The sequence below is a fragment of the Malurus melanocephalus genome, unplaced genomic scaffold (assembly GCF_030028575.1).
Source record: "Malurus melanocephalus ecotype Western Australia unplaced genomic scaffold, MMel_1.1 scaffold_143, whole genome shotgun sequence".
NCBI classification, from domain to species: domain Eukaryota; kingdom Metazoa; phylum Chordata; class Aves; order Passeriformes; family Maluridae; genus Malurus; species Malurus melanocephalus.
This window is the reverse complement of record NW_026623375.1, coordinates 167,358-193,998: the sequence shown is the minus strand read 5'-3', so window position 1 is coordinate 193,998 and position 26,641 is coordinate 167,358. Positions and strand designations below refer to the sequence as shown.

General features: G+C 43.9%; 2 protein-coding genes across 4 annotated transcripts in view; both read left to right on the top strand.

Annotated features, from left to right (window-relative positions):
• Positions 1–11,669, top strand: part of IL21R (interleukin 21 receptor) — a 16,226-nt gene extending 4,557 nt beyond the window's left edge. For all 3 annotated transcript variants that reach the window (XM_057371170.1, XM_057371169.1, XM_057371168.1), the window contains exons 2-9: positions 3,562–3,636; positions 5,925–6,030; positions 6,654–6,850; positions 7,187–7,338; positions 7,748–7,925; positions 8,287–8,383; positions 9,198–9,279; positions 9,804–11,669. In XM_057371170.1, coding sequence (XP_057227153.1) covers positions 3,582–3,636; positions 5,925–6,030; positions 6,654–6,850; positions 7,187–7,338; positions 7,748–7,925; positions 8,287–8,383; positions 9,198–9,279; positions 9,804–10,718 — 1,782 coding nt within the window. In that variant the 5' untranslated portion in view covers positions 3,562–3,581 and the 3' untranslated portion in view covers positions 10,719–11,669. The remainder of the gene's footprint in view (positions 1–3,561; positions 3,637–5,924; positions 6,031–6,653; positions 6,851–7,186; positions 7,339–7,747; positions 7,926–8,286; positions 8,384–9,197; positions 9,280–9,803) is intronic.
• Positions 11,670–13,606: 1,937 nt separating this feature from the next.
• On the top strand, positions 13,607–23,267 carry LOC130576468 (interleukin-9 receptor-like). Its single transcript, XM_057371167.1, has 9 exons — positions 13,607–13,715; positions 17,288–17,378; positions 17,605–17,713; positions 18,394–18,587; positions 19,283–19,428; positions 19,801–19,975; positions 20,213–20,327; positions 21,353–21,437; positions 21,921–23,267. The coding sequence occupies exons 1-9, from the start codon at positions 13,623–13,625 to the stop codon at positions 22,458–22,460; spliced, it is 1,548 nt and encodes a 515-aa protein (XP_057227150.1). The 5' UTR covers positions 13,607–13,622; the 3' UTR covers positions 22,461–23,267.
• Positions 23,268–26,641: the final 3,374 nt, after the last annotated feature.

Below are 26,641 nucleotides of genomic sequence, written 5' to 3'. Positions count from 1 at the left end.
TTTTTTTGTGGAAATTTTTAAGTACATGTGTTTCCTGGAAATTGTGAGCTTACACTGCATCCGTGTTTGGCAGCTTATAGGATCATATTTCCATATCTTTAACAATAATAGTCTTCATAGATGTCTGTGTCTGTATTGGTCCTATTTCCTATTCTCTGATATATTAAAAACTTGTATGATTTACATGTGCATATTYGGAAATGTTAATCAGCTTTATTGCTCTGCTCTCATAAAGGCACTGGAATTTGCAGCAGTGCTGCTCGGCAGCTGTACAGTTTTATAAATAGCATTTCATMAGAATTTAGTGTCTGTGTTTCAAGGATGCCTGAAGCTGACTCAGAGTCTCCATTTCACAGACAGAGAAAATGAAATGAGGTGGTAGAAAGGACTTTTCTAGTGCCAGACTGGGAATGAGATCCTGCCTCTGTTCATTGCCCACTGCCATTCTTCCCTCCCAGGGAACAATCACAGATGGAAACAAATGGGAAGGGTCTAACAAATGGATGTAGGAAAGATGGGGTTCTCAATCCCAGGCTGGGATTGAAGCTTGCAGGGGTCTGACTGGAGAATRCTGCAGAGCAAGGGCTGCTCTACATCTCCACTGAAATCATGAAGTCTTTGGCATTGAAGATGCTGCTGCAAAGATCTCTGCACATGTCTTGGCATAAAAATCTGGAGGTCAGACACAAAGCACTGAAACTCTCTATGGTGCCCTTAGAGATTGCAGTCCTTTCCTACAACACTGAGACAGGGAAAGAGGAGAATCCTACTGGTTTTCTTATTGTTGCTATTGTGCTCTTCTTCAGGAATCTTCCTTCTAGATTACAAGGCTGTATGTTAACCTCTCCCCATTGGAAAGGCAGCCTCTGGTAACTCTGTCACACATCTTCCCAATGAGTTACTTGGGCTTCTTGCTTTGCCTTTTTCCTGTTCAGTCCTGTCTGTCCCTTTGAGTTGATGGTACCATTCTCTGAGCAGAGGAAGGAAAGTAGGGGAAGCCCTTAAAAGAAACTGCAGTCCATTAAGTAAAAGCAGCAAAGACTTTCCTTGCACTGGTCAGTTCATTTCAGCAGGAATGGGCATAAAAGCAGGGAGCTACAGCAATMTCATGGATACGAAGTGCCAGAGGCCCTGCCAATTGAATTCTGAAATTAGTGGTGGGTCTGCAGACCTCTCTGAGGGTCCTCCCTCCCTCCATGTTGCCTCTCTCTGTTTTTTTTTTCCACTCTGAGAGTGTGGAGTGTGGCAGTCACAATGCAGAGCGATGCTGAGATGGGCTCGTGGCACAGCCAGGCTCAGCACGAAGCCRAGTGAGCAGGTTTCAGGATAACAGCAGGCCTTCCTCAAAGGAACAAGGATTTGGGAAAGAGCACTGGAAGATGGATGGGATCACAAGGTGGGGTTAGGCAGTGGGCTGTGTCTCACTGACCAGGGACTGCACCAGTGGGAGTATGGTAATGACAGRAATTATTGTACAGAGAAAACTTGGAGAGCTGGGGCCAGAGGGGTCAGGAAAAGGTGTTTACCCAAGGCCATGTGTGATGCAGAAAGAAGGGCTGGAGTATGGAGATGGAGAGTTTGCCCTGCCTTTGGCAGCAGCTGAGGGAGTGTATCAGGGTGCCTGGGGCTCCTTGTGAGCTGAACAGCCCTTCATGGGCAYGGTTTGTTTGGCAGGAAAGGAGGGGCAGCAGCTGCACCCTTGCTCCCACCGCAGAATTGCAGGGCTGCAGCCACCGAGTGTCTGTGGTTCTCTGGAGCAAACCTTGCTGATCTCACCAGGGCTCTGACACCCTGAGAGCATGCCTGTGAGCTCACATCAGGCTGCAGGGGCTTTCTGCTGACTGCTAAATTTATTTTGCTTTCATTATTTGAGTAAACCTGGGAAATTTTTGAACACCACAAATGTTCCCCAAGTGTTAGAGGCCTCAAGGGAATCTCTCTGCCTGGGTGTTTGTTTCTCGTGGTGGAGGCAGCACAGGCAGCTGGACAYTTGCAATCCCCCATATCAATGCAGGTTGAGGGACAAACAGATTGGGACCAGCACGGCTGGCAAGGACCTGGGGCCATMGGTGGATGAAAAGCTGGCCATGAGCTGGCCATGTGTGCTGGTAGCCCAGAACCCCCTGTGTCCTGGGGCTCTTCCCCAGCAGTGTGGGCAGCAGATGGAGGGAGGGGATTSTCCCYCTCTGCTCTCATGAGACCCCACCTGGAGTTCTGCCTTCAGGTTTGGGAKCCCCAATGTGAGAAGGATGTGGAGCTGCTGTASAGRGTACAGAGGAGGCCACAGAGAWKCCCCAAGGGCTGGAGCACCCCTGCTGTTTATGACAGGCTGAGAGAGTAGGGTTTGTTCAGCCRAGAGCTGGGTTTGTTAAGTCTGGAGAAGAGCAGGCTTTGAGGAGAGACCTTACTGCAACCTTTCAGTATTTAAAGGGAGCCAGTAAGAAAGATAAGGATGGACTTTTTAGCAGAGTCTGCTGCAACAGACAAGGGGTGATGGTTTTTGAATTAAAAGTGTGGACCAGACTWTGTGGCATGGCTTGGAGGCCCTTCCTGCTTGCTGTCCATGCATCCTTGCAACTTGCTTCCAATGAAATYATGTCCCCAAAATAATACAGGTTGCTTCTCCAAAGTCTTGTCCCATTTGAGAATAGCTTGAGAAGTCCATACCAGGTATCATCAGCCAATACTCTGCAGGGAGCTCATTTTTAAGTCTTTCTGTGCACATCTGTGTGTTTCTGCAAATGTTTAATTGCTGTGAAAACACAGCCACACAGCCTTAGAGCATTATGTGACTTGAGGGCTTTATCTTGGAGCAGGGGCTGTGGGTTGGATGCTCATTTGCATGTGATGCCATTTCCTCTGTTTTAAACATCCTGCTGTCATTTTCTCTGAAGAGTTTCTTGTAGGTTCTCCTCACTRAACCATCAGGGCAGCCTCCCCCTGCAGTCAGTGCTGTGCATGATTCTCTTTGCTGCTACATATGGGAGGCTGTTTTTTTTCTTTTTTTTTTCCTCTGGTCTGTCTCCCTGGAGTCCCTTAAGTAGATATTTCATGCTTATTTAAACACGTGTAGGCCAAATCAATGAGTTCTCACTAGCTTTGTTCATACAGACCCACAAGGATATTCAGAGTGCATTTGGCTGATTCACTGTACAGATGTTCAYTCTGCAGCATTGTCACTCCTACTGGCAAGCAATTCCTAGTTGCAGGATCCAATGAAATAAAAATGGGTTAGCACTTAACCCAAAAGTCTTTCCTGTTGCCTGGGTAGCCTGGGCTGCAGTCAATTCATTGCCTTCTCTATGCACATGCTGGCAAAGGAGCAAAGATTTCACTGACCTCATTTATGGCTASTTGGTCATCCCTGCCTTAGCCCAGGAGTAGATACACACAGGAGAGCTGAAATTATTGTCCAAATAAGGCACTTTATTTTACTTTACTTGTAGACATTTAAATGAAAGCAAGATTGATTCCACCTCAACCTTAATCAAGTAGATGACCAARCAGAATTTTAATTGGTTGTGGTTGTTTTTTTGTTTTGTTTTTTTTTTCCTTCCTCAGGATATCCAGTGAGAATCACCATGAGGAACAAAGGGTGGCTCCAGAATATTTTCTTCTGCCTTTTATTCCAATACAGTAAGTCCTGAGATATTTCTTCCAGGTTGTTCACCCACGGGATTTATCTCAGTGGCTGTGTACGCTGGTTCTGATGAGATGTGCATGGCACAAGGGACAGCAAGCACAGGGTAAAGTCCCAGGGGAGAGGGTTCCATGGAGTGATGAGTGGAGGAAAGGCACAGGAAGGTGCCCAACTGCCAGAGCTCAGGCTGTGTATTGCTCTGGGGAGTGCAGAGCCTGCAGAGGCAGTGCCTACCTTGCACTGAAATGTCTCCTGGTGACATTAGAGTAGGATCTCCCCCACCAAAAAAACCCTTTGCTGCAGAAAGGGATCTGGTGGCAGAGCCCAGGATATCCCAGGGCTGCTGTTGGCTGGGCAGCCAGGGTCAGTGGAGTGAGCCTCTTCTGGTCTGAGCTCTTTGCTCAGGGCTGGGCTGTGAATACAGTCACTCCCTGTTTTTTACTGATTCCTACCCACACTGTGAGCTCCAGCTGACTCAGAGCTGACTTTCTGAACAGATCAGCTGGACAGAAAAAGGCAGTGACAACCATGTCTGCAGGGAACCATGCAAGWTTAGTATCTTACCTGCTGCTTGTAGGCAGAGCACTGGACCTACTCCAGACCTAAATTARGAGAAAATATGCATTCAGAATTGTATCTTCCTGTCACTGGGAATCATTGTGATGTCTGGTCTGAATTTTGTGTGATGMAAACCAGGGAATTACCATGTGCTAATTTCAGTTTGGATCAATCTAGATCTTACTGATAGAAGTATTTGAGTTTTGTTTCTGAAGCTGCCAAGGACAGACATTTCATCCTAGATCTAACTAACTGGGTTTAGGACACTTAATCATTCCTTTTCCAGTAAAAATCTGTCCTCTTAATTTTGTTAACAGGTTCTTGCCCAAAGACACACTTGCAACTTAGCAGCTACCTAGGAATAGTAGTCTGTCTGACTAATTAACATAATAGCATAGAAGAACACTAATTACCATAGCTTAATAGCTTATTAATACTTGCTGCTCTCTCTAAAGGAATACAAGAGATTTCTAACCCCATTTTTCTAGGAGAATAAAGTTAGGCTAAAAGAGAAAAAGCATGTTGTTTGGGATTCTGAACTACTAATAGTTGCTTGGTCCAGGACCCTCAGGAAGAGTCTACCRAGGATTCAAAATGAAAAGTGAAAACTTATGGAAAATTTTAAAACAGAATCCTGAAATCAGTGTGAAATCAAAAAGTCAAAATGAAAGTTTAAAAAAATCATGTGTACATCCTTAGGACCAGTCTGTTGCAAACATTCCCAAATTTCTTCTGCCATCATCTGAACTCTTTGGGATTTGGGAGATCTTGCATGCAAATCTGAGCACTGCCCAGAGCTCATGTGGGGAGAGTAGTGTGTGAGTACAGGGAAGTCGATGTTKTGATGGGTGACTTCAGCAGGGAAAAGCCGAGCTTTGTTTTCCTTTGAACTTAGCCCAGCCTAGCAGGAAGCTGCACCCTGAGCTGGGCACGCCTGCTGCACCCTGTGACTGTAAATGCAGGAGTTTGTTTGTGGGGACAGCCAATTGATCTGGAGGGTGGAACAGATGTTCCTGGTCTGTCAGTGCACTCACTGTCTGCATTCCATGGTTTAGAGAAATTACAGTAACTAAAAATTTGAAATATTTTTTGTTCTAAACTTCCTCAAAAAAACATAATTCAAGCCTCTGGAGCTGGAACATAAAAAGTATTGATGCTGCAGATATCAAGCTTTAGAAARCAGAAAAGAAAATGGCAAAGAAAAATTACTAGAATAACACTTACAAAAAAACATGTGTAAAGCACTATGTAGATGTACAATGAAAACTAGACTAGCAAAGAAYAACACCCAATTTAGAAACTGGTATCATTAAAATGTTTGAATATGCTACTGTTTCTCATTGGGTTATCATGCCTCTTCTATGTGCCATATAAGCTGAGACTCTTGCAGAAATATATGACTCTGCTGTAGTGRTTGTATGACAGGGGACAGGGATAAGTCTGGAAATTCAGTCACAATTTGAGCATTTCCTGATTTTGGCTGCCACAGTGTTTTTAATAGGCTTTTGATGCTTATCTAGCTGTAAATGACTTGTCACCCTGTGGAGCTGGGASACATCTTATGCCCCAAGACTGGAGACCTTCAGCAGGAGGGAGGAGGGTTGTGGGAGACTGACCTGTTCCTCTCAGATTTAATGGGAATCCTTAAGAGTGCTTATGTAGATACAAAGTTCTGCTTGCTTTATCACCCAAGCTGATATTGTGTTTTCTCTCTCCAAACTTACAGCCGTGTGTTGTGAAAACCTCACTTGYTTTGTGGACTATGTACAGACCCTGTCCTGTATCCTGCGAAACGAGCTGGGTGCCAGTTCATACAATCTCACTGCAACATGGTACGTCTTGGTAGGATCAGGATCAGCAAAGTCCAGWTAGCAGGAGCCTCTTCAGGGCCGTAGCTCAGTGATGACCTTCTGTCCTCTTTGTTAKGTAGAAATCCTGTTCTTCCTGCCATGCTGCTTTTTCACTATTTTGCACTCCAGTTTAGAGCTGATTTCTTCCCTAGCAAAAGACCCCAGGTTCCTGTCTCCACTGACTGTGCYTCTTGCTGCTGACTGCTCTGCTGGYTGCATCTTCCTTGGCATTGCCTTCTCTCCTGCCATGGGAATACCTTGCCCTTGGCTGCTGTTAAYAGTGATCTTTCACCCATGTGCATTGGCCAACCTCGTGCAGGCTGCCCAGTCCCCTGTGGCTGCCCTTCTTCCCAAAAATGGATACCATCTTGGGCTGTGTAGCCCTGAAGAGCATCTTTCCTTTCCAGAAACATTTTCCTGTTTCTCTCAATGGTGCCAAGCTGAGCAAGTACAAGGGAAAAAAGAAATCTGTTGAAGTTATTTTTTTTTTAATTGAACATGTTGATTTTTCATTTTAATAAATTCCTGTGCCTGGTGGTTCAGCCACAAATTAATCCAACAACAGCATGTGATACATGTGGACTTGTTTGTTTTGCCTCTTTCAGGGCTCCTGAGGAAGATCCAGAAAATACTGTGGCTACCTGCAGTCTCCTGCAGYTGTCAATGAACACAAGTCACACAGAGTATACGTGCACTGTGGACATGACTGAACTCCTGGCAGATACCAAAGTCCAGGTGGATGTTACAGGAATAGCTGATAGGCAGCATGTGCTTTCCAAAGAATTTTATTTGTCAGACAACGGTAAGTAAAAAATGCTGAATTTGATAAATACTCTCTAACTTTATGTGCTAGGATAGTCTGGGCAAGGACTGAGAGTGGCAGCAAGCAATGTTTGCTGTACTCTCAACTGCATAAAGCACTRTGCTCTTATTGCTGTTATTGAGGCTGAGCTTAGAGCTGGCTTGGTCCATGCTTTTCATGGGAAAATTCCTTTTCCCCATGAAGSAGTAGGTGATAAATTTGCACCTTAAACCAGTCTCATACCTAGACTATACAAGAGCTTGCTCTTGGCTGGATTCTAAAGGATAGGAGGAATTGCTTTATGTTCATGAAAGGTAACACCATCCTCTCTTCCAGTCAAACCACAGCCTCCGTTCAACCTGACCGCTTTGTTCTCAGAGGGTTACAATATTTCTTGGGAAACCATCTACCAGAACTCTTCCCTCTACTTTTTGAAYGGGGAGCTGGAATATCAGCTGCGTTACAAAAGAAGAACTGACACCTGGGAGGTAAGTGAGATGTCGGTTTACCATCAAATAGGATGTGTCASAAAAGAGGAGGTAGGACAGTAGTCAGGACAGTAGCACTGATGTGGAAGAAGGGTTTTCACGGTTTACAACAAATGTCTCTCTGCTTGACCAGACTGAAAACAGGCAAAACCAAAAATTGAGAAGCAGAARCTGTGTGAGAAGTATTACATCCTGAGAGGAAGGCTGATAACTCATTTGATTCTCATGCTGTCCTGCATKAAAGGGTCCCCAGGACTGCATGCAGTTGCTGACCAGTCAGAGCATGGGCTTGCAGAAGCAACATGAAAGCAGAAGAGGTTACTTTGCAGGCATCCTCACTGTGCAGCAGTGAGAACAAAGTGAGAGCAGTCACTCTAGCCTTGAGTGTTTGGTGTTTAATCATTCACAGGCTCAGAAGACTAAAACTGTTCATGAAGATAAACRGACACTGGTGATCCTGCCGTGGGAACTGCAGGCAAACACTGAGTATGAGTTCCAAGTGAGAGCCAGACCCCGGGAGGACAGTGGCTATGGTGGTTTTTGGAGTGAATGGAGTTCCCCGCTGCTGTTGAAAACCAGCCCTGCCGGTACGTGCTGCCAGATCTCCTTGCCCCATCAATCAGTCCCGTGTCAGAGAATGCTTTCAGAAATTTAATCAAATTTAATTAACTGGAACAAATTTTAAGCAGTCCAGTAAAGACAGGTATGGTTAGCTTTCTCTGTGTGAACCCCAGGCCTCAGCAGTCAGTATTGACATTCTCACTGTGTGGCAAAAGAAGAGTGTTTGGGGCTGSCTGTACATTTGGATCTGCTTGCAAGTGCACCTGYCCATTSCAATGCTTGACRAYTCTTTTTGTTCCAAGAGCYCTTTTCCTCCTCMCCATGTCCTGTTTGTTGACCAGGGTATAGATGYAAGGTGAGCATGACTGTCCTTGTCTCTTTCTCCAGCAGTGACACAGACAGCAAGCATGGAATGGCTGTTGCTGCTTGGTATCGTTGTGGCAATCGTGGCCTCAATTACAACCTTTCTGGCCAAGCAGCAGAGGTAAGGATGCTTCAGGACGTGGGAAATAATGCTTTTATTCTGTCTTGATAAAGGTGGGGTTCACATGCAGCCTTCTTTGAGTCTTGTATATCTGTGCATGGGCAGCTATGAGCCTGTGAGGGACAGCCAAGAGTGGTTTCTAGCTGATGTTCTGCCGGGGGTGACCTGTTTTTCTCTGGGATTCTGTTGTCATTCAGCCAATTGGGACAAGATGGTGCCACATGGGGATGAAGCAAGGCCCACACAGCCTCCTGAGCTGTTCTCCTGGTCTTGTCTGTGCTCTGCAGTTGCCASATAGGGCAGTATCCAGGGCTAGCCTGCCCCTTTCCAAAGCTGATGTAGGTCCCTCAGTGCTGGCTGGAGGCCTCTGTCCCTTTGGGGTTTCTCGTGCCCCTGAAGAGATATGGGGTGCTGAYGTGGAGAAGGGCTGGGCTGGTGCAGCAGCAGAGCTTGCAAGCCCAGGTCCACAGAAGAATTGCATAGGGCAGAGTTCTGGCCTGCAGACCACAAGCCAGCCCAAACTCAGTGGAAAATGCATTTCAAGCATTTGGTGCATGTCCAGGAAGGGAAGAAATGGATCCTCTTTCCTTAAGGTGAATTTGTGTGTGGCAGTGCTGAGGCCTCACCTCCAGTGAGGTTCACAAGAAGGCCATTAGATGGCTCTGGCAACACAAGACATCCTTGGAACCTCATCCACTTGCCAGCTCATGAGACTGGGGAGRTGATTCCAGTGGCTTGAAATGAATGAGGAAGTGCCTTGCTTTGCATCTGTAATGTGTGCTTTACCCCAAAGCCTTTCTCTTTTCTCTTCCAGCCTGTGGAAGAAGATGGCTTGCATCCCAGACCCTGCTCCCTTTTTCAAACCTCTGTACATGGCTCATAATGGAGATTTTAAGGTATAAATGGGCTACACAAGCGAGTGGAACATGTGACAGACTAAAAGATCATCATGCTGTCCTTGTCAAGGGATTCTGATTAGGGCAGCAGAAGGGGAAATCTATCTCAAGGGAAKGCCAAATGTCTCCAGATGTAAGGAGCAGAGCTTTCCAGTATATGCTCAGTGCCATGAAGACCTTTACTTTATGAATGTACTCCTTATTCTCTGTAGGTGCTGTCTCAATGTGTGAGCTGAGTTTATGGAATTTGTGAAGCCTGTGATCCTGACAAGAGTGTCAGAGAAAACTGCAAAGCCATGTAAACCTCTCAGAGCTAATTATTTTCAGTTACTTCACTTAGRTCTCCTGCAGTTGCCTGTGTCTCACAATAACAGCATCTCCTACACTGTTAAATTGAAGGAGTCAGTGATTTTAGAGTTTGATTTTGCCTCTAAAAGCATAAGAGCTTGGTTATTTCTGTGAAACCTCAAACCTTGTGATGCTAACTTCTCTCTCTCTCTCTCTCTCTCTCTCTCTTTCTGCAGAAATGGGTTGGTGCATCCCATATGAAAATGACCTTTGATTTCTTTGAATGGGGAATAGTCCTTCCAGAAGTCCTAGAAGTTTTCACCGTGCACCCTTCCAACAGCACCCCACAGGAGGAGCTCCATGAGCTGAGGAAGAAGCTGCCTTGCAAGCCCTGTGTGTCTTGCCTGACGGGCCCAGGTCATGATGGCCAGTCCCCGTGGGGTGGTGTGAGCAGCAGTGGAGGGACTGAGGACCAGTCCTATGGGCACCTGTCCATCGATACCGTGACCGTGGCTGATGAATTCACACCCTGTAACTGCCAGTGCAACTGTAACCACGTGTACGGGGAACCTGAGCACACCAACGAGGAAGATGATGGTGCTGGAGAACCTGGGTACCCCAAGGTTAACATTGATGATGAAGACAGAAAAATATCCGGGGATTTGCGTTTGGCTGATCTGAGCACACAGGACAAAATACTCGCCTCAGGCTCTGTGTCCACAGATCAGCTGAGGAGAACAAGTGTCCCACTCAGCCACCAGGGAGAAAGGGGAGTGGAAGGAGGGGTTGGCAGTCTCCTAGAAGCCCTTTGCTTGCAGCCTCATCAGTGGGATTTGGAAAATCCAGGCTCTCTCCCTTCTCCTGATGGTGAAAGTGTTTCTTACAGTGAAGGCTCTTATGACTTCTTCCCTCACAATGCGAGGCCTGGTGACAGTTATCCTTTGATCTGTGTRGATTTGGACACTATTGACAGTGGCTTTGTGGACTCAGACTGTGGCAGTCCAGTTGACTGTGAATTTGAGCAAAACAGTCAGGCCATTTGTGGGCCCATCCCTCTTGAGCAGGAGGAACAAGAATTTTCACGGAGCTATGTCAAGCAGTGGGTCTCCTGTCGCTCTGACAGCCCTGTCAGTGGGACACAGACAAAATAAGGTCTTTGATGTTGCCTGGCTGAGTGTGGAGCCTTTTGCATACTACTCCAGGAACGAAATGTTAACATAATTCAGAAGAAAAACAAAGTTTACTTTGTGTAAGCTCTATTATGTAAACTGAAACCTCTGAGGTCTACAGAAATATGCTGATTTCTATGGCCATCATCCTACTAATGTCTCAAATTTGTTGTGATTGATTGTTCCTGGTTTTGTTTGTTTTAGGGTTTTTGTTTTTTAGAATCCTAGATCAGGTCCCCTTATAGTGTCAGAGAAAACAATTGTACCTTGAAAGTTACCCTTCGGCTTAGGTAGATGTGCAGAATTCTTTGCAGTAACCTTATGAAGAGTACAGAACTTTAAATTATTTTCCTTGGCATTCTCACATGACTTGAGAGTTTGTTGTACATGGAACCTTAGAACCATAACCTATGGCAAGCATGTTTGCTACATTAAAGTTCCCCTACCCTTTCCAAACCATGTGATGTTACTTTTCCTTCTGCTATCTTTAAATTTATTTAATCTTTATTCCTTCTGTGATCTTTAAACTCAGCTGTAGTAGATTGTTAATTATGGAGAGTTCCAGACCTGWCCATGGGGAACAAAACCAATTCTCATGTAATCATCACAGAACTGTGTGTACTAGAGACYAAGCACAACTCAGGGTTCAGAAAGACTTTGCCTTTCCAGGTAGAGTCTGCAAATGAAAAGTCTTCAAAATATATTTAATTCTAGACAAACTCTTGCTACTGAGCTTTTCTGTTAAGTCAGATTCTCTCCCAGCACTTTCCAAGCATATTCATTGAGCAGCTTTTAGAATTATGTCAAAATTATGGAAACATTGTCCTACCTGGATTTGCCTGCCACTTCTGCCTTGGACTTGCTCTGCTGCACTTACAGGTCAGTAGAACAATTTTTGAGCAATTTCTTCTAGCTAATAAAGCCAAATATGAAACTGCACTGTAACTGTGAATTTGTTTTTCTCTCTGACATCTCTGCATCTCTGATTTGTTCAGGATGTAATTGTAGTAAAAAGTCACTGTAATACTGAAATTGAACATGAAGACACAGTGCTACTAACCCACAGGTTTCTTGGCTCTAGAAGGTCATATTTTGAGAGATCCTTTGAGGTGAATGAGGAATATTTTCAGTGTAGTAATAACCTGTTGTTGCATTGATACCAATAAACTCCCTTCCCTCACCCCTTTCTCTTAGCTGAGACTGTCAGCAGCTCCCTAAACAGGGGGGAGCACTATGGTAAAGGCAGCTGTTTCTTTCACAGATGAGTGCTGGGACAGCATTGCATTGCATCCACATCCTCTGCTTTGATTGTTCACAACCACCTTGGTATCTGCTATGTTGATTTTGGACCTACATGACTTAGTTTTGCCCATGTTGTTATTATTCCCTCAATGCATCCCTACTCAGTGCCTTCCTGGGTGGGGTGCATTAGATTTTTTGGCTTTCTGCCTCTTTATTTTCCATTTTTCTTGTCGTCTGCTGTTGTAAGTGATGGGAGGTGGTGTCTGATGCATCCTCCCTGCTGTGCTACTGGTCCCACATGCCCTCCACGAGGCAGCAGAGAATTGCCCCAGCTCCACTGCCCCGATGAGCTGACTGCCCCACACTGTCCTACAAGGGCTGCGTGCATCGTGTTCATGTCAGTGTGGATGTGTACTGGGCAGAAGCACTTCCGCTGGTCTCAAGAGTTTTCTGAAGCTTCACCTCRCAGCTATTTTCACTTCAGAATCCCCACCGTGGTATCTGACCCCAGGCTGCTTAAGGGAGAAACTCACTYGTTTTTCTGGGGCCCCTTACATCTCAGTTCTGTGTGCTCTTTGTTTCCGTTTGTATTGATGGCCCCAGGGCTGCTGAAGGAGCTGTTTCTGTTATTGGAACACTATCTGGCTCTGCATCTGATAGAAGGTGGTGGTTTGCTGTTATGTGGGGCTAGAAGTTATCTCTGCTCACCCTAGGAGGCASACTTCATGAATCAAGTGTGAGGCACACTATTAAAATAAAGGGAGTTGCTCCCTTAGAAGCTAGCGGTAACAATTAGGCTTTTGGGCAGTAAGATGTCACTGTGAATGTGGGAAGGTTTGAGGTGGGGAGATTTCAGCACCTCTTAGGAGCTAACTGCAAATGCCCTGGATATAGCAGTTCTAATTAAAAAAAAAAAAAAATTCCCCAGGAATGATAGGGCCAAAAAGCAGGTAATGGGAGAAGCACCCAAATCCATTCTCTGTGCCAATCTGGAAGTGTCCATATCCATTTCCTGCCTCCCTGTCTCTTGGCCCCAGAAGCTGATAGCGACCGATAGCGACCGACTGTTATTAATTCTGTTCTGTGAGCACTTCTCTCTTCCTCTCTGGCACTAGACCCATGYACAGAACTGACCTGATGGATTCTGGCTGTGACACTGCCACTGCATCATTGCAGCTGGGTTGGGAAGGTCTGTTCCTGAGACGCTCTAGGGTCAGGACAAAGAAGCGCTGCAGTGCTGGTTTGCCTTTTCTTGCAGAGCTGCCCTTTGAGCACAGTGCAGCAATCTCCTGCGGGAGAAATGCAGGATAGGGCAGCTCAGGGCTGCTGCAGGGCTCTGAACACAGCTGGGCACAGCTCTCCGGTGGAAGCGGTTTTGCCCCATATCCAGACAAGGCTAGGAAATGGCTTAAGGTCACTTAGAAATCTCTTTCGTTGGTCTTTTATATAAACGTTGCAAGCAGACACTTTTCAGCAAATTACTTGGCCTTTWAAATGTTAAACCTTCAGCAAAATTTCCTGTTTCTCCATGACTAATGAGAAATTGCATATATAGGTATTTTAACTCAATCTGATAATCAGAGCAGTTTTTCATTGGTTCTTGAGATTATCTTTAAAACCGGGCACAGTGAGCTCTGTTTTATTATGCCACTGCTGCTACTGCCTGATCATTCAACCACACAGCCTAAACTATCAAGGGACAGAAGTAGTGCAAAAAAGGACATTTCTCTTGAGCTGGTAAGACAGTTTAACGTATTTCTCTTCTATGCATTCCAGTATGTAATGTTAGGGGACATCTGCTGAGCTAAAATATTGAAMAATATTTTCTTTATCTAAGTGTGGAATTCGATACTGTTTCTTGAACTAAGAACCTAGAACAAAAGAATCACCAGAAGTGCCTTTTGTTCTTATAGTTTGCTGGGCACAAAGCAACACTATTGCATTAATTCTGATGGATTGTGCTTGAAAGAAGGAATATCTTGAACAAGGCACTCCCCTCTAACTGCAAGAGATGAACGCAAAGGAATCCAGCCAAAATAGTCCTCAGTGTCTGGGACTTTACAGACATAGATTTACTTTTTAATGTGTGTGTATAAATTTGTGTGTGCATGAATATTGCTTTATTGCAGTAGTCATCCTTTGTAACAGTTTTTTTTCCTGGGATCCAAGTATATAAAATCTAAAAGTTTGTGGCTGTTTGTGGAGATCAAATTGTTGGGAAATGGCTTTTCAAAGATGAAGAGAGAAAAACGCTGATTATATGGGGTTCTCTCTGATAAGCTGTGTAGATAAGAAAATCCAACTAATTTTTCCTTATTCCCCAAGATAAGTCTCATGTAAGCCTGTTGTGTGCATTTGCTGCRCTTCTGTCAGACACGTGCTTAGAGGCCTAGGCATTCAGAAGGTAGATAACGTATCATTAATTTTTCTTACAGGACCTTTTCTTGCAGGCAGGGATGATGATTTACCATGGGGACYCCTCCAATTACATATACCAGCAAAAGGGATTGCTCTGGAGGCTCTGCAMTTTGGTTAATCCTAATGGATGAAGGGCTGTACCTGTTGGTACAGACATGCTATTGCCTGTCACTGTTTTACTTTGCAGGTGCCAGGCAGTGTCCTGCCTTTCTGTGGTGACTGTTGGTGCTGCCTCTGGAGGAGATGTAAGCCAAGGGATTGTGGACAAGGGAGAGCAGGTTATTTATTATGAGCTCACAAGATGTAAAGAATGGAAATTGAGTATTCGAGGGTCCAAGTCTGCTGTGTCTGTCCCACTGTGAACCCCTCGTTGCATCATAGAATCCTCTGCCATGGGCAGCAACACTAGAGCAGTGTGATCCTTATGACTGCTGTGAAATGACTACTTAGCCTTTCCTTTGGTTAAGTTAAAGAGATTTACTTGGTCTTTAATTGCTGATTTCTGAGTTAAGCTATCCAGGRCTAAATCACTCTTATAGCCCTTTTCAGAACCACTTTCATATTKACAGCAATTTTTCTTTAAAGTATGGATTCGGACAAATGAAATTAATTAATGGTGTTACAAATGCCACATGTAGCTGCAATAACTTTTCATTGATAAGTATCCACAGTCTGTATGTTAGCTCCTCTCATTGCATTAATACCCTGCAGAATTTTGTTCAGTTGGTCATGTGCTGTTTTCTGAATCATTTTCTGATAAGTCTTTCTGAATTTAGTATTCCATGACCTAGTTACGACAAGCATTTATGGCTTCTAACACTAAAATTTGCATTTGAACATGCTGTATTTGCTTCCAGGTGAGCTAGAGAGCCAGAAACGTCTGACACACTTGAAATATTGSAGAACCGAACAAAGAACTTCTTGTGCCAGAGTGGGGGGAGTTTATCAAATTAGAAGCAATTACCTGGAAACATTCTGTCCTAGTTTACTTATCTAGACATAAGTTTGTTTATTTGTTTGTGTGCCTGAACAAGCTCTTGCACATGCATAATTCTACTGAATGCAGGTCTCTCTATTTCATATTTAGTCAGTATTACTGTACTTATCACAGGGATCAGATGCAACCCTGATTAGAATGATAAGCAGGAGAGGCTTCGTGCCTTCCAGCCTCCCTCAGCTAAAATCAACTAATGTTGATGCTTCCTCTAGACAACCCCCACTCTGAAGAAGTGCAGCAAAACAGGATATTTATGAAAAACCCAAAAATGAAGAGGCGGTGCAGTGAAAGCCAGAAACATTCCTTTTCTCTTGATCAGTTTCTGAAACATTGCAATCATTTTACAATTTAATTCAGACAAGGGACACCATTAGCAGGCATATTCACATGCAAGAAGTTATATGTGGTTGCTGCYGTCTAGCTTTGTGAAACCTGTACTGGAAGGATATTTTTGGTCATGGAGTCCAGCTACAGGTGCTCCTGGTAGCCACCAAATTGCTTCATCTCTYCAGTCAAACAATCCTAATGATTACTATAAAGCAATACTTGCTAAGYATAGGCTATTTCTTGCTCACTCCTGTTCAAGACTGCTTCAGATCCTTTGTAGATTAGAAATCACAATCTTATTYTATAGCCAGGCTATATCTGCTTGGTCTTGTGCTAATGCTGTACTCACTGTTTCTCCTAACCCAGCAATCTCCCTTTTCCYCAGCTGCTTCTGAAAGAGAGATCCTAATCTCTGGCAAGTTTTGTTTCATATTTTTTTCTTTTTTCTTTTTTTGCTAATAATAACTAACCCAAGGGCTTTTGAGACAGAACATTCCCCCACCCTCTTGCTACCCCAACTGTAAAGCTCAGTTCAGTGTCCATGATAGCCAAGTAGTGCAAACTTTGTTCCTTCAATATTTTTTAATTTTTTCAATAAACTGTTCTTGTTTATACTGATTAGTGGTCTCTGTCTACTCACCCCAAGTTTTCTGGGTTTTAGACTCCTTGGAGCAGCACTCTCCTTGCAGCAGTGCTGGGCTCATTTGCTGTGTTCAAGTTACAGCAAATAATGCAAATTGGAAACAGCTTTTAAAAATACCACATAATGCTGAGTAGATCAGGTCCACATTTTTCATATTAAATGTTGCCATAAAATTTCTAGCGAAAAAGTATAATTTTGAATTCAAACTTCATCAGGAGACAAGTCACAGAATGGAACTTTTGCTGAAAACGAAAGACAGTGAGCCCAGCATAACTTYGTAGAGATGTAGTGTTCCATATTGCAGAAGGTACACTTCAAACATCCTTACATCACCCTTCAGTGATCTGAGGTAATGACTTGGCCGTAAGTGTTTCTACATATCCCAATGAGTGCTTTGACCAGGATTGTATCAGTCATTCTCTAGTTCTGTCTGTCTTCTGAATATGAAAAAATTACATTGCTCCAGGAGGGCCCTGAGCTGCAAATGTCTGAAGGCTGAGATGAACATCTGTGCTCGATTGCTATCATTTTCTCTAAGCATCTGGTTTTGACTATGATCAGAAATAAGATTTGGGGAAACATGAGCATTTGTTCCAATTCACTGTGGCTCTTWGCTGCTCTTAAATTGTTGTAAACCAGATAACAAAAATGCAGGAAGAAGGAAAGACAGAACATCTACACCTTCTCCCGCTCTTGATCAAATTGCAGGAATTGTAGTTTCCTTTCAGGCAGCTGGTGCTTTAGAGAAAAGTACTATTTACTGCCATGAGAAGAAAAGTTCTATGGAAGAAATTATATTGCTGAGTTGGTGCCCTGACAGATTCAGAATCTGCTTTTGTCAGGCTGGCAGAAGCAAGTGGCTAAAGCTTCAACCCGTTGGTAGAAGTACCAAGAAAACTGCTCCTAATGATGATTCTGTTTTAGATTCTGTCTGGAATGGGAGGAGTTGTGTGGCACTTGGGCCTCCAGCTGTGCATTGCTGCTGTGCTGCTCTTTGGTGGAGGAAGAGGGACAGGTAAGAGGAGGTCTGCAATGGGTTCACTGTACAAAGCAAGRCACGTGCCTATGCTCATTATTCACAGACCCTTAAGTGTGCAGCACAAGATCTTGTGATGATGAGGAAGATTAGATGCAGTGTCAGCAAAGGAAGTACTAGCAAGCAGTGCATTTATATGGTTGGTGAACTGAACAAGGCTTCATCCACTGATACACGAATCCTGTTTGGTTTCCTCCCTCTGCAGAGCTCCCTGGCAGCCTGAGCTGCCTGAATAACTACGTGACTACAGTGAACTGCACGTGGGTAACAGAGAAGCCCATGGGTGATGGACCTTTCCAGCTGCATTTCACCAAGTAAGAGCTGCACACTGAGAGCTGTCTGCACAGCTCCAGCCCTGGCACAGGCAGGGCAGCCCTGAGAGGCAGAGATGGAGCCCAGCTGTGGGCTTTGCCCCCGCCACAGCACGAGACCCAGCACAGCCTAACTCTTATTGGATTTTAAATCTAGGGAAAGACGGGCAAGCTGATAAACCGTGATATCCCAGTTTCTTGTGGGATCACGTGCAATGAGAAAAAAATTGCTAGTAAATGGCTAAACCACAAAAAGACAAACCAACTTCTAACACATTTTGCTGTCAGTGGTGGTTTGTTCACAGTGAAAGAGGTTTTAATGCACAGCTTGTTGTTACGTCTGTGCCACGCACTTGTCACCAACTGTCCATGCACTCCTTACCCCCTACCCACCTGCTTTCCTGGCAGTGCCAGCAGCCCTCTGACTTTCAGAGGGAGCAGCTACTGGGCACCACGTGCAACTCCTGCGAGTTCTGCTGCTCTCAGCAGTAAGATTATGAAGGTGTCTACTTCCTCCCAGCCATCCAGCCATCTTTTGGATTGTTGGTTTGCTTGCTGTCTGTACTAAAGAGGTCCATGGTCTTCCAAAATGWGGTTCTGTGCTAAGCTGCCACACATCCATAAACTGAAAAGCACTTAACTGTATCACTTAAAAGAAACTTTCAGCCTTTTTGTTCTTCTAGCCTCTGGTCAAAGGGCGACAACGCCAGCTGCAAACTGAMTGCCCCAGAGAGCATGCAGAACCAGTACCACTGCACAATTAATTTAACCAGCCCGATCTTGGAAACAGATGGTTATAGAGTGTCTCTCCAAGGAAACTTCTTTGGACGTAATCATACATATGTGACCTTTCCAGAGTACAATCCCCGTGAGCACAGTAAGTATGAACCAGGACAGCTGTGAGCTCAGGCCCCACCCAGCAGCTTTGGGATAGSTCTGATGTGCTGCCTAACAAAGTGTGTCTCAAAGATAGAGAGTGAAACAATCTAAAGAAGCAACACTGCTCATCCCCAGAGAGTTCACGATGTGAACTGCACCAGTAAGGATGCAATTGCTGGGCCTCTCTATCCTGACTTTCCCTGGCCTTCAGGGAGGGTTGACTCTGGAGCACCATTCAAGAATACTTCTCACCTTCATCATGTTTTCTTGTGCCCTGGGTAATTTGCAATTGGATTGCCTCAGTTATTTGTTTGTTTGTTTGTTTGTTTTGTTTTTCCCTAAGAAATAATGTAATGGGGAGTCATGGATTTAACTGAATGTCCCTTGGCCTGGTACTTCAGAGAAATGCTCTAGTACCTGAAATCTCAAAACCTGTCTATTTAATTGTAAGGCAGAATGTGATATCCAGAGTGATTCTTTTCTTGCCAGATTATCTCTAGACTCTACTGGAGTTAATTTATACCACATCAGTAGCTGTTCTGATCCTGTGAGCTAACTTTGCCTGCTGCTATGTTAGTATCCTTTTTTAGACTCGGCTTTATCTTCCCTGTCTTCAGTCAATCTAGCATCATGCATCTTCTTTTGCGGTGTCCCAAATACTGTGAAAAAAMCCCCTGCTTCCTCTATTTGCAGTAAAACTCGATCGACCTTTAAACATCCAGAGCAATGTCACTGCCAGCAAGTGCCAGATATGGTGGAGTRTGTCGAATGTGCCTTGGTACCTGGATGAAGTTCTCCAACATGAGTTGCAGTATAAGGAGAGCAGCCTGTCCTGGGAGGTAACTGGATGAGGCATACAGTGATCCTGCCTTGTTCTTKGGGTACAATGGCCTTGCCACTCAGCTCAGGGCTCTCCACCAGCTCACCTAAGCTGGCCATTCGGGTGTCCCACATCAAGACTGAGAGATTTTATGTAAAACTTCAATACTGAAATTCAACAACTCTTCTTATGAGCCCTGCAGAAGTCGTCTATCATCATGCAGGTCCTCTTCTTGCATCTAAAAAAAAAAAAAAAAAAAAAAAAAAAAAAAAAAAAAAAAAAAAAAAAAAAAAAAAAAAGAGAAGGGGAAAAAAAACCAAAAAAAAGAATATTTAAAAGACTGTCCTTTCATCCTGTCTCATTAACAGCAATGCTTTGTAATACTTTGCAGGTTGCATTAACCAAGACACTACCCAGTTCACTGCCACAGGTAGAAATTGAAGCTGCAGAGCTTCGCAGGGGCATTGCTTATGCTGCAAGAGTTCGCTGGAAAGTTTCTGAAAATGAGGATTCATACCACAGTCAGTGGAGTGAGTGGAGTGAGACAACAGAGTTTCAGAGAGAAGGTACGAAGAATGTTGTTTTCATCTTCTTTCATTTCTTTTCATGTCCATGTTCCAAAAAAAAGGAAGATACCCAGTAAAATGAAGCTTTTCAAATTAGCTTTCTTCAAGTATTCATAGCCAAATTACTTTCCTTAAGGCCTTTAGCTGCCTGTTTCATTTGCAATGCTTGGTTATTTCAGGTTCTCTCTTGACTTCCAGAATTTTTATTAAAATTTTTTGTCCTGATTATTTTCCGAGGTGTCCCAGAAGTCTCTGAAAAGATCCTAAATACCAAAACTGTGCAGTTCTTATTCATACCTCTGAGTTTTGGCATGCTGCTCTATTTATTCTGGAACTGCAAGTTTTCTTCAAGGTATGTGATTTTCRTTAAGTTCCCCTTGATCTTTATGGCCGGAAGAGAGTAAATCAGGAGTCATTACATCCCTTTTCCTTCCTGCTTCTGCTGCACAGACTCAGTAATTTCCAAAAGCTCTTCTGACAGTCTTGGAATGTGACATGTTCCTTGGCTGATGATAGTTAATGACCCACTACAGAGTCCTTAGGAGACCAAAGTACCCTCGGGACTCCCAAACTCAGCCAACGTTCTAGGATGATAGTCTCTTGGAGTTAAAGAAGTTGAAACCCATWGAAATTTTTTAAGTTTCATGTAGATAAATTAAAAGTGGAAGTACACAGCAATCCATAAATGTGGTTCAACTGATGTCTGTATTAGCTACTTTACCTGGYAGAAGTCAGTAGGTAAAATACCAATATAGGCAAACTAAACTGACTCCAATTCACTTGAGAATAAGTTGTAGAGAGAAAAAAAAAGTGGTTTTAGAGCCTTGGTCCAACCTCTGCAATCTTTTGTGCTGGAAGAGCACAGGTAAATCTCCTACCTTTTYCTTTTTTGCCTTGGCATGCATTATTATGTTCCATATACACACCATTCTTAGAKAAACAAAATACATGATATCCATATGATAAAATATTTTTTACAAGATAGACTCTAATAAAGGGGCAAAGATATCTGGCAGAATTTCTCTGTTCAAATGTACTGAAACTAGAACTCTTTAAAACACTTTCAGAACCAGTGGTTTAGAACAATTAAGCTGATAAATAAATGCTTAAATAGCTCTGTGCGTATGAGTAATAGACCAGTATATTAAGTTTGTGGCATATTTCTAGGAAACTTCTAACACTGTGCTTCAGGTTAAAAACATTAAATGCATGCACAGGTGGCAGATAAATAATTATATGAGAAATCAGAAATTATGACAAGTGGGCTCTTTGTGCAATCTTTCTAATGTAAGTGTGGGGGTTTCATCCAACCAGTATCATGGAGACAGAAGACAGGAAAACTGTCCTTTTTTTTTAAGTGTTGTTTTCCCACTCTAGGGCAAAAAGCCTCACCTGCTTTAGCATTCCCACACCAGCTACCTTCTTTCAGCCACTCTATAGTTTGCACAGTGGGAATTTTAAGGTAAGAAATAAATTTAATTTCTTTCTTATGACTCTCAGTTCATGACAGGAGGGTTTTTTTTTTTCTGGAATTAATCATTCTAGCTCCTGAGCAGAATTACTGACATGTGGTTCTGATAATTCTGAGAGTTTATAGTTCCTCAGTTTCCTGTTTCCACTTACTAGCTAACCACCAGAGCTTCTGTCCGGCTTTTTGCTCCTTAGAAGTGGAACTCCTCCAGTGATTCYCAACTCAGATAGAATGCAAAAGGTGCATGCTTTCAAAGCCAAAGCAATAGCAGCAGCTTGCTTTATATTCTGGTGGTRTAATCTTGTAAAAGTTCTTTTAAAATGTTGTGAAATTAGCAGCTAGGCTTTTTACCCTAACTTTGCCTGTTGKATTTGCACTAAACATCTGGATTATTGTGCCAAAGCCATAAAGAAAAAAGAATTGTTTTGGAATAACTGTGAAAAATGATCCCAGCTTACTGATTCTTTCATTTAGGACTGGGTCGGACCGAATAAGGCTTGTAGCCAACCTGAAAGAGAAGTGGTCAGCAACTCAAGCAAAGTGAATGMAGATAGAATTTCTGATCTAAACACCCAAGAACTGATTTCCCAGATCTCCTTGAAACCTACGGAAAGCACAGATCTGGTTACTGCAGAAGAAAATCTTGTGTTTACCTCAGGTCCAAGCCAGCAGTACGTCCCCAGCAGGTACATAAGAGCTGAAGAGATAGAGGTGAGGCCAGGACTGTTGTTGGCACCAAACCATGCTGGTGATACTGTTGGCTGGAAAATCTCTGAAATAATTAAAGACAATCTTGAGAGTCCTAGTGTTGAAGGGAACTATCCCTCTCAGTCGCAGCATGGAAAGGGTGATTTTCTTATGCTTCAAGAATCTTTGGAGATAGCAGATGTGTCCTTCAGTAGTAGTGACTATTGTACTTTGTGTGACAGTGMTACCACGGGAGGTTTGATTTCTGCTGAACTACTGAAGCTTTCTAATGGCAATAGTTGTGTTAAACATCAGAAAGACCAGTGACCTTCCCTGAGGAACACTGCCTACAAAGTCCTTTGTGATCTGCTGTCACCTCCCAACACTGTCCTCCCAAGTGCCTTAAATGGTGACTGTGCAGGCAGTTTCAAACATGCACCATTTTAAAATAAATCCTCAACTTCTGTACTTCTGAAGAAGATTGTGACCAAGTCCTCTGTCTAGCAAATGCTACCCCTACAGCCATGSCAAAGCCTGATTCTGGCAATATCTGCTGTCTCGAAGACACATGGCCATGCTGTTCCCTAAATTAACCTTCTGGTAAGGTCCTGTAACCCTCTTGTCTAAGGAGGAAGCAGCAGACCTGCTTTTTTCCTCAGGAAGAACTATTGGAATTGTGCACCTCTTGGAAGCAGCAATATTTGCAATGTGATATACTCTGATTTAAACTCCATAATTTTGTAAAAACTATGCATGATTTTTCATAAAATTATGAGAAAATATTTTTGCTTAAGAAGRTAATTCTGCTTCTTTATGATATTGATGACTTCAAGTAGTTCCTGATTTGATCAGAATTTGTAATTGCTCTATTTAAAGATAATTAGACAGTAGGCCTTGTTCTTTATTGTCTTGAAAGGCTGTAACTTTTTACTTTGCAATAACTAAGCCTCATGTATTGCTTTGATTTAAACAAACATTTATTTCAAGGTTAAGTGGCTGGGCTGATCTAATGGGGAAAGGTGAAAAACAAGAACAACAGCACACATGACCTTTACTCAATCACAGCACAAGCCAGGCCCACTGCCTCTCCAGGGCTTCTATTATTTCTCCAGAACTGATGAGTCCTTTGCCTATCTGTTGAGTTTTACCAAAATAAAAAGTTTTGGAAGATATTGAATTAGTGCTTYTAAGCCACTAAGGAGTTGCAAATGTTCTGTGACAAAGACTTTGCTTTAGTTGTGGGTTTGGTTTTAGGTGGGGTTTTGTTTTTGTGTTTTGTTTCTGTTTGGTTTTGTTTTTGCTTTTGAGCAGGAGGTGTTCTTTTGGTTTGTTTGTTTCTCTTTGGTCGTTGGTTCTTTTGTTTGTTTTTTTTTTTTTYTCACCTTGGACTTCTAGTCACCTGTACTGCCCAGGGCATGGGAGCTCTATTAAGATTCCACCTAGGTCTGAGGCATGCTGAGCTTGTCTTCAGTTCTTTATGTCGCTTTCTGTATAGCCTCTGGGYCCGGGCCTCAGGTAGGTTATATTTTGATAGTCCCCTTGGGTGGACGTGGTAATGTCCCCCACTCCTCCGGGCACTGTCCCCACTCCCTCAGTGTCTCCGCTCCCCGGGGCAGAGCAGTGTCCTTTCCCTCCGGGGCAGCGTTCTTTCTCCCCGGGACAGTACCCTTCCCCTCTGGGGCAGTGTCCTTTACTCCGGGGTAGTGTCCTTCCCCTCTGGGGCAGTGTCCTTTCCCTCCAGGGCAGTGTCCTTCCCCTCTGGGGCAGTGTCCTTTCCCTCCAGGCAGTGTCGTTCCCCTGTGCGGCAGTGTCCTTCTCCTCTGGAACAGTCTTTTCCCTCCGGGCAGTGTCCTTCCCCTCCGGGCAGTGTCCTTCCCCTCCGGGCAGTGTCCTTTCCCTCCGGGCAGTGTCCTTCACCTCCGGGCAGTGTCCTTCCCCTCTGGGACAGTCTTTCCCTCTGGGACAGTCTTTCCCCTCCGGAGCAGTGTCTTTCCCTCCGGGACAGTCTTTCCCCTCCGAAGCAGTGTCTTTCCCTCCGGGACAGTTTTTCCCCTCCGGAGCAGTGTCCTTCCCCTCTGGGACAGTCTTTCCCGTCTGGAGCAGTGTCCTTCCCCTCCGGGCAGTGTCCTTCCCCTCTGGAGCAGTGTCCTTCCCCGCTGGGACAGTCTTTCCCCTCCGGGACAGTGTCCCCGCTCCCTAGAGCAGCATTCCCCACTCCCCTGCCCAGCACGATGCCCTCGCCCTGGCYGCCCTCTGTTGGCGATCTCGCCCGCCGGACGCGCTTTCTCCCCGCTCCGCCACCACAGGCAGCGTTTGCTTCTCCCGRTTCTCTCCAGCTTACTCACACCTTCCTGAAGGCATCATGCCCAGACTTGGATATACTATTCAACTATATCCTCATCTGTTACATAAAGAATGAAAAAGGTTACAGCTGCCGTTCTCAAATTCTGTATGTCATTATGTGCTAAAATAGTATTTATTTGCAGCAACATCTCACTATTAATTATTTAAATTCTGGTATCCTGTAGCTCTCACATCCAATTTCAATATAATGCTTGTAACCTATTATTTCAGTTTATATTAATACATCTGCTTTCTTTTTCAAAGTGCACTGCTTTGCACTTTATTTTAAATACACTCTAAGTAATATGGAATTACATATGTCAAAATATTTTTCTCCTCATTTTTGTCTCCCCAAGTGATTAAAATCTTTCCCAGAACAATATCACAAATCTTGCATACATACTTTCATTACCAAAACTGATGAAAATAYTGAATCAGACCAAGTTCGAGCCTGGAATGCCCCTTGAAATGCCATTTCACTTTSACAAGGAATGGCTAATGATTAGACCCAAATGCATTACCAAAAAAATTAATAATTCATTAAAAAGACTAGGTGCTAGCATGTAGGTCAAATAGCTTCTTTAGTATTTCTTTAAAATTGAACTGTGTCAAAATCTTAGCAAAGTTAAATTAGATGCTATTTACCCCATTAGCAACAAGTAAACTTGCTTGTCAAAGATGAACGTGGTCTTCTAATCAATTTTAGTTGCTCAGGTTGTTTTCAACTGAACAGGAGCTAAAAGTTTTTATTGTCCAAGTTTTCCAGCAGCTTTGGTACTCCATCTGCCAGATGAAGCCATTGGACTCTACAGCATTGACATCTTGAAGGATTGATTACATATGATAAATGGATATTTCACGAAATGACTGCTAACGCTACAGTGCGCTTTTCGAGACAGGAAAATGTTACAGGTTGCTGATATTAAGTAGCAGAACGTAGCAAATTGCCCGTAGTGCTGCTGTTGCCTGATATGTGTTTGCTTTGGCTCATACATGCTGGAATACATGTAAAGTGTGTACAGCTGATCCACAGCCYGGGGAAGCTGATTCAGAGTATCACATGGGCCAGGTAAGCCCTACTGGAACAGGATGTGAGTCTGCACAGAACGGTCTTGACACATACAGCTTAATTGACGAGTTATGTAATATTATTACAAGTCTGCCCTTTTTGGTTCTTTCCTTTTCTTTGTGAACACAGCTCTTGGTTGTATAATGTTTAAAATAGCTGCAAACTTGCTGTGTGTGATCCATAAATTTTACTAAATCTGTGACAAGCATAATACTTTTTGAGTCTTATAAAAGTATCCAAGGACATAAGCATAAATCCAACTGGTCAAGCAGCTGTGTGAACCATTATGATCCTGTTTAGTTAGAGTAAAAGCAGTAAACAGAGGAGAGATTTTTTTACCAGATCACATGGAAAAGAATGTGTCTTTTTGCCAGGATAATCTGTTTGAATTCACATATGTGAAAACCATCACAGCGACATTCAGCAGCCACAGACACAGCACTACTCCCCTAAGTTACACAAAAGCTTCCTGCTACTTGGCAGAGTTTCTCTGAAGGGCCTAAAATACAGACACAGTCTGAARAGTGAAGGTAGGCTTACAACAAAAAAGTGCACACACAAACACACACACACATCCACTGACCCACGCATCCAACCGACTGCAAGATTATGACAAATTGTTGTACACCTTTACAGAAGGATTAAAAAATTATCGTACAGGAAAAATGATTTAGGCTGGCTCTTTTAAAAATCTTTCTGAAAAAGTGGATCAGTCCCGGGACAGTGTGGTTGCCCTGGCCCTCCACGCCACCCCTATTTGACGCTAAGTATCTGTATCTTGTAGATTCTGATGCAGTTCAGTAAACCAGATGGTCTTTTCTTGCCTCATCCTTTTGAGTAATCCCTCACAATTCTAGGAATTCCCTGGCAAATTCAAATTGTTCGCTGCAGTGCCGCGCACCGTTGGTCCCTCCCTGGGGCCGGCGGGCTCGCCCTCAGACGGAACGGGCGCCGTTAACGCGCACCGCGGGCTCGGAGAAAAACGGCCCGTCCGAGCCGGCGAGGGAGCGGCTTCTAAACACGGTTACGCAGACCTGAGGCAGGTAYTCAGGAGCGAACACCCGCGCTGGAATCGCACTCGGGACGCGGTTGCGGT